Source organism: Quercus lobata, chromosome 6 (genome assembly GCF_001633185.2).
Source record: "Quercus lobata isolate SW786 chromosome 6, ValleyOak3.0 Primary Assembly, whole genome shotgun sequence".
Classification (NCBI taxonomy): Eukaryota; Viridiplantae; Streptophyta; class Magnoliopsida; order Fagales; family Fagaceae; genus Quercus; species Quercus lobata.
The window spans coordinates 29631811-29645550 of record NC_044909.1 but is presented as its reverse complement, the minus strand read 5'-3'; the positions used below and the strand labels follow the sequence as shown (position 1 = coordinate 29645550).

At 34.9% G+C, this 13740-nt stretch overlaps 1 protein-coding gene across 1 annotated transcript; it reads right to left on the bottom strand.

Annotated features, from left to right (window-relative positions):
* Nucleotides 1-6273: 6273 nt before the first annotated feature.
* Nucleotides 6274-10242, bottom strand: LOC115993622 (glutathionyl-hydroquinone reductase YqjG-like). Its single transcript, XM_031117561.1, has 6 exons — nucleotides 9982-10242; nucleotides 8693-8917; nucleotides 8437-8613; nucleotides 8072-8296; nucleotides 7830-7958; nucleotides 6274-6690 (listed from the first exon to the last, which is right to left on the bottom strand). Exons 1-6 carry the CDS (start codon nucleotides 10057-10059, stop codon nucleotides 6457-6459), a joined length of 1068 nt encoding a protein of 355 aa, XP_030973421.1. The 5' UTR covers nucleotides 10060-10242; the 3' UTR covers nucleotides 6274-6456.
* Between the last annotated feature and the right edge of the window lie 3498 nt (nucleotides 10243-13740).

Below are 13740 nucleotides of genomic sequence, written 5' to 3'. Positions count from 1 at the left end.
ATCTATTTGGTATTTAACCAAATATAACAAAAAGAAAGAGCAAAATAACTATTTATTTCAATTTAATTACCTATGATATATTAAAATTAAACCCAACATTATTTTAAATCCTGAAAATCATATATAATTGAATTTGTATCAAATTTCATAGCAGGTTCCCTCTTAACATATAAAATCAAAATCTTCATTGAAAAATATAATTATTTTGTAACAAAGTCTAATTTTGACAATATTCATAGTTAAAACTATTCATACACAATAGACTAGAAGAATAAATATAAATACTACTATTTTACAAGTTTGTACTACAAACTTGATTTGTAGAACAGTACCTTATCTAGTCTAGAGACTCATACTACTTTTGCTTGATTTGTAGGGTTTTGATTTCTATGATTGTTTGCTGAGAAATTAATCTCTAGGAAAAATATAAATTTATCCTTCTTTTTTTTCTTTTTCTTTTTTTTTTTTTTTGATAGGAATATAAATTTATACTTTGATTGTTTGTATACTGCTTTCTTTTCTTTTCTCTTTTTTTTTTTTTTTTTTTTTTTTTTTTCTTTTTTTTTTTTATTCTTTATGTGAAGGGTTGGGTTGAATTTAAGTATATTGTTTTTGGGTTAAATGGAGCTCAATGGGTTTTTAATTAAAACCCAATAATTACTGGGTCTAATTATGTTGATGTCCATTTAACCCAATTAATAATTGGGTGGGTTTGGGTTTAGGTTTAGTTAGAGTAGGTGGGTTTGGGTGGACAAATGGGTTTGGACTTACTTTGCCACCCCTAGTTTGTAGACTATTGATTTTTAAATTCATAGTTTCATACTAATGTATTAATTTAAGAACTCTAGAGATTCCTAATCTTACCCAAATGCGTTATTGTCTTAATCACATACACAATTATTTAAATAATAATAAAAACAAACAATAACACTAAAACAATGAAAAATAGTCAAGTATGAGATTTGTTTTTGTTTTGTTCCTAAGATGATTTTTTTTTTTTTTTCTTTGTTTTAGGAGTAGGCCACTAATTCACCAATCAAAAATATGGCCTGGTGGCCAATTTATTTTGTTGATTTTTTGAGCATTGGGTGAGGGAGTTTTCAATTTTAGGAAGCAAGATATAAATGTTTTGAACCTAAACTTTCAAGTCTAATTTATATTTGATATTAAAATTTTAAAATTTCTCCACTTCTTCTTAAAGTAGTCCTGTCCCTAACCAAAAAAAAAAAAAAAAAGGGACCTTATTAAATACTTAGTTAACAATCACGATTCCTTTTCCAAATGTTTTCCAAGAACCAAACCGAGGCAATGTCTAGGTAAGTATCAATCTTTTCTCTAAACCATTTCATGATTTGAAACTAATATTATTTTCATCATGGACAATATCGTTGTGATGAATCTATTACCTTTCCCTATCCCATTGATGTCGATGAGACTAGTTTATAGCAGCTTATTATCAGCAAGTACTCTATTTACTAGATCAATCTATTTATATAATTCAGTTAATTTTTTTTATTTAAAAATTTTTATGGAAAAAAAAAAAAAAAAATCTTTCCTGATTGAGTCAGGTACCCTGCGGGACAGAGAGTCAAGGCATGAAATGGAGTGGAACTGGATTTTGGGCATTGAGTATTAGGGTTTGGGTCGGGTCTATATCAGCCTGCCTCATTCCCGACCTGTGGTTGTCCATACTTAAGTTAAGAAAAGTAGTAGGAAAAGAAAACCATACCCTTTGGACTTCTTCTAATCAAACAGTAAAGCATATGAATACTAGTATTTCCTTGTGGTGATTGGTGGTGATAAAGAGAAGCTTATATATTATTCATCAAAATTTTAAAATAAAATTAAATTAAAAAAAAAAAAAAAAGAACCTTATGTATTAACTAAACCAGTGTGAATTTGAGTAACAGTAAAATAAATTAAAGTTGACTTCTACTCTCTTGCTTCATATCGGAATATAAAATTTATTTCCTCGAAAGAAACTTTAATATTTCTTCTGGAAATCATTAGGTTCAATTTGGCACTTGTTCAGTTTTTTTTTTTTTTTTTTTGGTGTGTGTGTGTGTGTTGCTAAGAGTTTATTTGTACGAATTGACGATGTTACTACAATAGGAATTCTTTTGCTTCTTATTTGTCAAAATGAAATTATTTAATTCACTTTTCTGTCCATGTACACATGTTTACTATATATTGTCTTTCTTTTGTATTGTGTTTGTGTTGTGTTGGTCTCTGTGTGTGTGTGTGGCACTTCGCATTTTGCTTCAAAAGAAGCTTTCCGTGGTTGTGTTCTTTAAGCCAATGGAAGTATAAGTGAGCCTCCAGTCCTCTGAAACATGCCAAAGCCATTGTGGTCAATAACGATAGCTGAATGGAATCGATCAGAAAAGGTATTTTCATGGCTCCATTGATGGTAAAGACCAAGAAAACAAGAAGAGTATTTGTAACATTTGAAGAAATAACACAATCAAGCAAATGAAATTCACTTTTCTATTCAGTGATACATAAGGCTCAGACACTGCTCTTGTGTTTGAAAAGTCAATGATTTAAATAATAAAAAAATGTTAAATATTTAACACCCAAAAAAAATATATATATATAGATATAGATATTTTAAATATTGGAAAAGGATTTGCTGCAAACTAAGTTGCAGCAACTCCTGCAAAAATACACACATGTCAATGTCTTAAATAAACATCTATCCAGGTTTATATTTAAATGAAAATTTCCTTGTCAAAATTGAATTTTTCACCAAATGACTACTTGACATGTATGCATCTTGCAGGAGTTGCTACAACTTAGTTTGCAGCAAATCTTCACTCTTAAATATTTAACACGCATATATATATACTATGCTCCTTTTTGGGTTTAGTATCATAATTTTATGTTTATAACCCTTTTTTTAACTCCTTTCATATAGTTCACGCATTACAGAATATCATAGAGTTACCAATTCACTATATATATATATGGATTGGGTTCAAATTACATTTGTTATAACTCTAAACAATATTACATCAATCAATATTTTTTAATTGGATGTGAATTTTGACAAATCGACCAATAAATTACGATATCTTTGTATATTCTCCATACTTGAAAATTTTCAAAATGATCAAAGATCAATAGTCATGTCATCTATCAATTGTATAAATTCAAGTTTTTGTAGTTTAAAATAATGTATAAAATATGAGTTTATAAATCGAATGGTAAATAACATCCAATTGGTATGAAATTTGGCATACATGTTTAAAACATATAGAACATGTAATCCAATGGTGGAATTTTCAAAATATAAATTCATTAACAAGTTATTGGATGATGTAACATTACTTAGAGTTACACCAAGTGTAACTTAAACCTAACCCTATATATTTATATATTGTGAATTGGTAAAAGTACATATACATAATATAATTCAATTGAAAAAGTAGTATATAAATTTTGTTCATAGGCTTACCAATTTTGACCGAAAGACTTTTGGCTATTGAGAAGAATTCAGTACATGTAACAAAGAGTGCAGAATAAGATAGTGTCAGTTAGAAATATGATAAAAGAATGAAGAAGAAAAATTGAATGAATATTGTGAGTTTGCAATTTGAGGGATTATTGATATACCATCTTTTGTAGTACTAGTAGGAAAACGTGGATGAGAAATCAATTGGAAGTGAAAGGGAGAAACTTATCTGAAGTGCGACGTGAATTACAAAAATTGCATTTTTTTTAAAAAAAAATTAACTAAAATTTAGTGGTTTTTAAATTAATAATTTTATATATCTAACTTTAATATTTAAATTGTTTAAACATATGAATTTGAGGGTAATTTGGCATCTAAAATAAGGATCCCAAATAGGGGAAAATCGCTTAAATAGTACCGTGTGTGTGTGTTTGTGTATGTATGTATGTATGTATGTATGTACACTAGCCTCTAACTCTCTAAGCACGTGCATGAGCTTATAGTCTGTTCTTTTCTTTCCTTTTTCTAAAGATTAATAATTTTCATTCATCATAATTCTGAGTTTCTACATTTTTCAATTACAAAAATAATTAGAGGTGTGTTGAGATTTATGCATTTGTGGGTAAAATAAATTTTAAGTATATAAATCTCATCACAACCCTAACTTTTATTTCTTTTTGTTTAAAAATGTCAAGATAAAGGTTGTTGTTCAGAATTACATTTTTTTTTTTTTTTTGAGGAAATGTTGATGTTGGGTTCAAATTTTTATCTTAAGGTAGTGAAAACCATATATATATATATGTGTGTGTGTGTGTGTGTGTGTGTATTTTGTTTCCCAAGTCACGGGGTTCAAATATGTGGTGTTGTGACTGAAAACCTCCGCCTCCAACCTAGTAGAGAGATTGCCAAAACCTTGGAAAGACGTTAGAGAGAGAGAGAGATACATCACTAGCCCCTTTCTCTCGTTTTCTTGACTTCCACTCGCAGCGTCTCATTTTCCATTACTTCATTCCCTTCAACAAATCATTATCTAATTCTCTCTCAGAAAAAGAAAAAATGGAATTCGTGAATACACATTTTGATGCTAAATAGACCGCCATGACCTTTCTAGACTCTCACTCATGCTTAAAATCATCGCGCAAGGCAAAAATGTACTAGTAAAAATCATAGGCCTTTAAGTCGAAATCGTATGAAATTTGGCAAGCTGAAGCAAAACGGTCTTTTGAGCAATAGTCGTCGCTTTGCCACAAGGTACCCCTTAAAATGATGAATTCCTCCGTTTAGGCCCCGAAAATTGTGATTTTTCCGTTGATAATAATTTTTGTTTCCTTAATAACTTTTTGCTCAAAAGTCAGAATAAGGTCTTCACTTGTTTTGTGACGACCATTAAGGTCAATAGTTTATGATTCTGCATTTAACTTAATTTTGCCATTTTTGGTAAAATTTCGGTATTTTGTCACCTAATCGTGTAATTAGTGTGAATTAGGGTTTTAGACATTTCTTAATAGTCCTAGGGTTTTACTTTCTTAGTATTTATATGTTTTGTAGCCATTAAAGGCAAAAAAAATTATTATTAATAAAATATAGACTTTTGTTGAATTCTTTCTCTGGTGAATTCCAGTTTATAACTTTATGGATTCAAGAAACCCCTCATAAATTTGAGGTTTACTAACCAAAAACTAACAGTTTAGTTTCTGTCCATCAAAGAGGGCATCGAGTTTGAATGTGCTTTGTTCAGGCTTTTGCGACATCACATTTGGCCAAAATCGAATCTTTCCCTCTTAGCAAATGCTTAAGACCATGAAAACAATGGCTTTAGCTGTTGTTCACTAGAACCCTAAACAAAAAGGTAAAAAGCAAATTAACAAGGTCTTGATTTTTAATTCGTAGTGGGGTTTTGATTTTAAATAGTTTAAAGGTTTTATTTTTTAGGGCGAGAAAGATGGGAAGCATTGTCATTGCTAGAGGCATCTCTGGTATCTTTTCGCCCATGCAAAGGCGGCTCTTACGTCCTTTCTAGGCTCCTTAGAACCACCATCGCATAGTGGGGTTTTGATTTTAAATAGTTTAAAGGTTTATTTTTTAGGGTGAGAAAGATGGGAAGTATTGCCATTGCTAAAGGCGCCTCTGGTGTCTTTTCCCCCATGCAAAGGCAGCTCCTACGTCCTTTCAAGGCTCCTTAGAACCACCATCGGGTTGGAGACGGTGGTTCTAAGGAGGGGATTTTTAATGGATTGATCCTCTAAAGTATTATATGTGGTAGGGTCTATTTGGTAAGTTGTGAATAAAATGCATGCATTTTCTAGTTATTAGACGGGTTTACACCGACCCCTTATTGAATTTAAACTCTTTATGTATTTCTTGACAAAAATATCATTTTAGTCTTTATATTTTAGGATCACTATTAATTTAGTTTCTAATTTCTACATTTTGGACCAACTTCCTGCTACTGAAATGAAAGAACCAAATTGACAATGACCTATTTTCACCAAATTTATTTATTTCTCATAAGGCCAAACTGCAAACCCACATTTATAAACACCATTATTTATTCCGTCATATATTCATCTATTAACCTCAGCGATTTGAACTTGCATGTGGGAAGGTCCAGTCCAGAGCTGCATTTTCCGGGCAATATCATCCTTTCTTTTTTTACTTGTCAGTATCATGCAGACATTTATCAGAAATTTCAATTGAATTTAGACATTTCACAACAAATGATGAAATGAATGATTTTCAGCCAATAATTAGCAAATTCAAAGAGTTTATTTGCTAGCCATGCTTTAATTTTAAAACACAAAGGATTCTTATAAATAAAATAATAATAAAACACAAAGGAAATACTGCATTAACCTCAGCAAAAAATAAAACCAAACAGAATACAGAGATCGTACAGTGACAGTCACATCACCCTATTTTTAGAATCTATTTTTCCCCAAGGAAAAATCTTATTGACTTCAAGATACATACAGTTTAACTTATGATTTGCAATTATATACAGTCTATGAAGAAAACCTCTCTCTGTCGTGAGGAGAAGAGTAGTCAATATCTGGACCAACAGGAATGATCCCAAATGGATTTATAGAAGGATGGCTCCCATAGTAATGCTGCTTGATGTGTTGCATGTTGACTGTACTACTCATTCCAGGTACTTGAAAAATGTCTTTCGTGTAATTAAACAGATTTGGGTACTCATGTAGCAGTTTCTTGTTGCACTTGAAGTGGACAACATAAACCTGTCAATACAAACTCAAGTTTCTAAGATACTAGAGGAATCTGATAGAGATAAATGCCAAAGTTTCATACAAGACCAAGATGAACAAACAAAGCCAATACCCTGACTAATCTGAGCATGGCCAAACAGATCTAACCTATGTCCATAGTTTTCTCTAGACCCAGCATAATAACAAAGGAACATCACAAATGCTTCCTTATTTTCAGAGTTAACTATGTTTGACTCTGTCTCAAAATTGCCCCACGAATTTTCCCATAAAAGCACAAACAAAATTGCTGAAACATTTTAAATAAATGACAGTTTCCAAGGCATTTTCGACAAACCATTGCAATAAAATGCAAAAGGCTATGTGGAAATAAGATAAGATTTTCTTTTGGGTAAGTAATTATATATAATAATTTGCAATGACATACAGCTATATATGGAGTAGCCATGGTAAATTTACATGTGCAGCTTTTAATAGTTCAGAGTTATAGGAAAAGGAAAAAAAAGAAAACCAAATTAGTCAAATGATAAGTCAAGTGTGATCTTTTAAATTCAAAAGCTGGTGAAAGAGGGCCATAAAATATAACAATCAAATAAAATCTCACAACATGACAAAGAGGCAAAATTTGCAAATATATAACAACCACCTATAGTTATGCAGGAAACAGAAAAGATGCGAGTTGGCAACAATTTGAAGGTGTTTGTACTGACCTTACATCAGAATGAGTTCTAATGATCCATACTAGTGACTATTATAATTCCCAAAAAAAAAAAAACACAGACATGAAACAGCAAACATACAATTCTTTGAGGCAGTTATTCCTACAAAATACTTCTCTTTCAAACTTCAAAAGGGAACATTTTCACTTATAAACTAAAAGGAAATTCTTTCATGAATCATTTAAAGTGATCACCAAGAAGAAAGTCTAAAAACTAACATGCCATTTTGTTTCTCAAAAGATAGAAAATTAGGAAAGATGCTAGTCCTATCTGAAAGTCTAACATTATTCGAATTTTCATGGAAACAAAATTCTTGACCAATATTATGGATTTATCTTCTTGAAGCTTTACAATTTAAATTATCCACACAACTGTGACATTGCTTGATATTCCAAAAAAGGCAAAAGTCCTTGCTTAAAAAGCAAATATCAATACCTCATCAAATCTTATGAGAGTGACGAACAACCGAATATCTGCTTCAGACAGTGTATTCCCACATATGTATCGTTGCCTGCCAAGTATTTCTTCACATTTGTCCAATGCTTCATACAAATGTTTCAGAGCCTGCAGAAGGAAGGATCATTAGGATGCTTAAAGCAGCATAGCCATTGAAAGAATACTTTAACAAGCCAGCTCCCATTTAGCCTTTAGCAACTATGGCCTGAAATATTGCATACCTCTTCATAAGGTCCTTGCTTCTTTGCAAACCCACATTTATAGACACCGTTATTTATCCCATTGTATATCCATTCATTAGTCTCATCAATTTGGGCTTGCAAGTGAGGAGGATAGAGGTCTAAAGCTGCATTCTCTGCTATATCATTGAATTCAGTGTTGAACATGCGGATAATCTCTGAACTCTCATTATTAACAATTGTTTTGAGTTTCTTATCCCAAAGAACCTATTATAGAGCAAAAATCTATTAAATAGCATTGAAGATTCAAACACAGATAATTACTGTAAAAAGGGGGGGAAAATGGAATGGAGAATGAGAAAAGAGTTGGGATGGAGTTGTGGGAAGGAAGACATGTGATAACATACAGGAACTGTGTACTTTCCAGCATAGTTTGTACTGGCAAGCTCATATAGTTCTCTGATACTTTTTGCTCCATTCAAAGGGTCAGGTTCAGCTCCTAATTCCTCGGTACCCAGAGCAGAAAAGACCCATCCCATATGCTCATCAGTTTCCTTTGTTCTTTCCCACTTGGGTTTAACAGACTGAGTAACAAACAGACAATATTGATTTGGTCATAAGATTTTGATTTTACCTCTAAGAAATACTAAAAGACTTACTGACCGTAAAACTGATGGCTTTGTCAAGCCCTTTAATCTTCAAGTATGCAAGGCACCTGGAAGCCCAAGGACAAGCATATGATATATACAGATGATACCTTCCAACTTCTGCTGGAAATTGGGAGCTTGGATCTCGTGAAATAAAGTTACGGAATGTTGAAGCAGTTCTGATGAAAGCACCAGAATCTGACATCTCATCCAATGCAGATCGGGCCATTTGAGCAAAGTGCTGAAAAATTTATAAATTAAAATTTTATCACTGTTTCCAGCACTAAATACAGTCAAAATTATAGAAACATGTAACTATGGTTAGAGTAGCATGACTAATTAATATGTAGTTGAGACTTGAGATGACTGAAAAGATATATTATGGGAAAAAATAAAACTAGAAATACAAAATTACAAGCACGCACACAACAATTAATTCCAGAGGAAGTTGATTGATAGATTTCACTATCTCATTCCAATTTTTCTGCTATGTTTTCAGCACTAGTAGACTTCACAGTTATTGATTGGTATAATATTGCAATAGCCAATAAGTTACATGCAATTTGAACCCAACCCTATACATATTCAAGTATAGCTCAACAGGGTATGTTTTTTACATGCTTGTTTAAACAATGGCTTCATGATTAGCCAACAAAGGTATAAATATTCTCAATGTGTCAGTGAACATGAGAATCCATGAAACCACAAATACATAAAGTTCCAAGGAAGAACCCACAAGGGTATGTGTTGCTTTCTTTGCAACAAGCATTACCAGTTAAATTTTGCACACCATGTCACCACACGAGTACACGATTCTCAGCATCCATCTCTATTTGCAATATCAGACCATGTTCTTATGTGGGCATTAAAGTCAACAACCACACTTCCCTTTGTTTTGCAAAGATCACATTTTTTTTCAGTAAAAAGGGTAAAATTTGAGGTTGTGTGCCCATCATCAACACCAAAAAGAAAAAAAGAAAAAAGAGATATATCATGTTCATGTCAAAGTTATCAGGCAAATAATTTCCCACCGAAACAAAAGTATCATACCAAAATTGATGCTTTTATCAACTTCGTTCACAACTACAAGATTTTGAATCCAGAAATACCCATGAGTCAAGAATCATTTTGTGAATGAGATCCAGTAATCACAGTTGTATGATTAATTAGGAAAGAGAATTCCAAAAAAAGAATTCCATTTTCTTTAAGGAGATGCATTAAATCCCAGAAGATAGACTGGTTAGTATAAGACAACATGACAGAGAGAACGGAAAAAAAAAAGGGGGGAATTTGCAGACTTTGTACCTTGGAAATGGAAGAAGAGAATCGCTGGATGTTCTTTGAGCCAAATCCTAAGATGGGTTTGTGAGGAAGAGAGATCATAGAATACTCAGAATGGAATGGAAAGTAGCCAAGTGTAGTTTATTTACTTTAATGGAATCGTTTATTTAGGAGTATTTATTTATTTTTGAATAGTTTCTGTTTGACCCTGAGAGATTAATAATTTAATATCATATCCCTGAAGAGTGCACTTCCGTCCCAAGGTGTGACTGTGTCTGTGTCTGTAGTAGTTCAGTTCACATAGACATAGTAGTAGAGTTTATCATTTAGAAGAAATTCCCCAAGAAATAAGTTACTGTAGTACGTAATAATTAATAACTATGCAGAGAGCACTAAGTTTGTTGTTCTTAATTTTTTTTTTTTTTACTTACCTCTAGTACTTTTTTAAACTGAAATCTCCTTTTATTTTAACGAGAAACTGTCACATCATCTACTAATTAAATAAAATGTGAAGATTAAAATTCACTATCACTTGTTATTATATATTTAAAATAAAATAACACCTCCAATTAAAAAAGTTCTGAAAGTAAGTCAAAACTTTTTTTTTTTTTTATACAAGATAAAAATTATACTCGAACTTAATTTAAGTATATATATGTGTGTGAAGTTCTCTCTTCAAAACTTGAACCTCAACCCTTACCCTCCACACCCCACAAATACTTATACTTGTGAAGTGACGATGACACCAAAGGTGCACAACGGTGATATTGTTATAACTTGTAAGATCATTAGTATGGAGAATTTTGAAAAGTAGAAAAACTAGGCCCAATGTCAATGTACTAAGTTTTTTTGTTTTTTTGTTTTTTAAGGACGTTAATATAATATTTTTTTTATACGATCAATATAATAGTTGTTTATATTATATAATGGCAAAAGCATAGAGAATTAGGAGCTTGCAATTTTAATCTCCTCAATGAATTACGCCGCATTAAATATCGTCTAAAAATTTTAAATGGGCTAGCACTATGTATAGTATTAAAAATAAATTTTCAAATCACCGCATTCCCTTGATGCGATGGTCACTCCACAAATATAAGTACTTATAGGGTGTAAGGGGCAAAAGCCGAGATTCAAGTTTCTAAAAAAGAGCTTCACACATATATCACGATGATCATATTTGGAGAAAAAAATATAATATGTGTGGGGGTAAAGTTCGCCAGTAAACTGTGGGCCATGGTACCCGTACAAAGCCCAACCATAATAGGAAGCGAAAACACGGACAGAGGACCCCCAGCCCAACCATGTTGGGCCGGGCTTGTTTAAGGGGCGTCCAAGAAGGAGTGCCTCCTTGGACGCACCAAACGGGAGTCCAATTCACACCCTTTACATGGTGAAAGGTCATCCAAAATCAAAGAAAAATGCTAGACGTTCAGGGGGCAACCACAACTGCTGCATTAAATGCAAGGAAGCTACTTTTCCAGCCGCATTAATGTGGAGAGAACAGGAGAACAGTATTATCTTGGTCAGTGCAACTCACAGAAAAGGAGGAGGATGTCCTATGGGACAGGCACTCAAGTAGAGGCCCAGATGATCAACAAGTGTAGGGTCATTATCATTCGAAGGATGCTATATAAGAGAAGAAAACCCCCATGATCAGGGGATCGTAAGCTGGAGAGCAAAAAGTAAGGAAAGGAAGAGAGAGAAAGAAAGGAATTCTGTAAACGAAACTCTGGGGTACAGCCCCACGAACTGTTATCCCAGGAAACTTAATGAAGTATTCCCATGTTCAAATGGTTGCATGGCTTACTAACAATTACGTTTACTTTGTCAAGACCTAGTTCTACGACCCACTCTCTACAAATTCATTGTTGAGGGTCTTTTGGGCCAGAATCGCTCACTTGCTGGGCTTGGGCCTTAAAATCTGTCCCTTACAATTGGCGCCGTCTGTGGGAAGAATTTGTGTCTCGACAAGTGAATAGTAAGAAATGGAAGGATCAGGCCCGCGCCAAACCGGACGTGCAGATTCTCAACGGCAGGACAATTTTTTAAATGTTGAATGAGGGAACGACCAAGATAACCAACGAGAGGGAAGCGTGAACACCTCTTACACGAGTAAAAGCCATTCAAAGGGGAAGGATCATGCATCCCATGAGCAAAACGATCGAAAGGCTTTACGAAAAGAGATTGATGATTTGAAGAAAAAGCTGCGCCGAGCACAGCAGAAACGTCCTTCACCCGGCTCGGGCTCTAGCAGTGACGAGGATAACGAATACCGACGAAGATCAAGAACCCCTCTGAGCGAGACCTTTTCCTATGAGGAAGAGAGGCCTCGTAAACGCAGCCACAAAAGCCCATCTTACCAAGGCCTGGCCAATGATGCCATGAGTAAGGCCCTGGATTGCATCTCCCAGTCGCCGTTTACACGTAGAATAGAGAGGGCAGTGCTTCCTCGGCGGTTCCATCAACCAACGTTTGCTATATACAATGGTCGGACCGACCCAATGGAGCATGTGAGCCAATTCAATCAGAGGATGGCCGTCCACACCAGGGATGAGACGTTAATGTGTAGGATATTCTCATCTAGCTTGGGACCCATAGCAATGAGATGGTTCGATTCCCTCTAGCCGAATTCCATAGATTCCTTTAAACAACTAACGCAGGCTTTTGGTTCCCGTTTCATCACCAGCACTAGAGTCCCTCGGCCCCTCGATTCCCTCCTATTCTTGTCCATGCGGGAAGGAGAGACGCTGAAGGCCTACTCGGATAGATACTGCGAAATGTATAACGAGATAGAAGGGAAATATGATGACGTCGCCATCAGTACGTTCAAAAGGGGCTTGCCGACAGAACATGGCTTAAGAAAGTCCCTCACTGGAAAGCTAGTCACCAGCGTGCGCCAACTCATGGACCGAATTGACAAGTACAAAAGGGTCGAGGAAGACCAGCAGATGGGGAAGGGTAAAGCGAAGGTCGTCCCTCAAGAGAGGAGGGACCTCAGGTCGGAACGATTTAACAACAGTAACAGACCGAGAAGAGACTATATGGAGCAGCCCGGATCTACTGGGGCTCAGGCAGTCTGTGCTGTATTCCGAGAACCGTTTCACAAAATCCTAGAGAAGGTGAAATATGAACCTTTCTTTCAGTGGCCGAACAAGATGGCTGGCGATCCTTCGAAGCGCAATCAGAACCTGTATTGCGTATACCATCAGGAGCCAGGTCACACCACTGATGAGTGCAGGAACCTAAAGAACTACTTAAATCGACTTGTCCGAGAAGGGAAGCTGAGACATCTGCTGCATCGCCCTGAAGGATGGCAGGAACCATCAAACAATGAAACCAGGCAAAATACGTTGAGGCCACCCATTGGCACAATTAATGTCATTCTCGCCGCACCCGGAAGGACAGGCTCTGCCCCCTTCAGGGTAATGTCAGTGAGCAGTTTCCCAACTGAGCCAGACGGCAGGGACCCCAAGAGAGCCAGAGTGAATGCCACGCCGTTAATCGGGTTCACGGAGGAAGACAAGCAAGGGACTATTCAACCCCATTATGATGCCCTAGTCGTCACACTCAGAATAAGAGGTTATGACGTGAAGAGGGTATTAGTTGATCAAGGCAGCGCCGTGGAGGTAATGTATCCTGATTTGTATAAGGGGCTGAACTTGAAGCAAGAAGACCTGTCGCCATACGATTTCCCCCTGGTCAGCTTTGAAGGAAAAACCGTCATCCCGAAAGGCATGATCAAGTTGCTTGTGCAAACAGATTCAGACGTGGTAGAAGTGAACT

Bases quoted from the DNA above. Each gene is read 5' to 3' on its own strand.
- LOC115993622 (XM_031117561.1), bottom strand. From the start codon at position 10,059: ATGATCTCTCTTCCTCACAAACCCATCTTAGGATTTGGCTCAAAGAAC. The intron at 8,614-8,692 runs GTCAGTAAGTCT...TTTGTTACTCAG, and splicing joins ACAAAGCCATCAGTTTTACG to TCTGTTAAACCCAAGTGGGA. The intron at 6,691-7,829 runs GTATTGATATTT...TTGTATTGACAG, and splicing joins CTCTCATAAGATTTGATGAG to GTTTATGTTGTCCACTTCAA.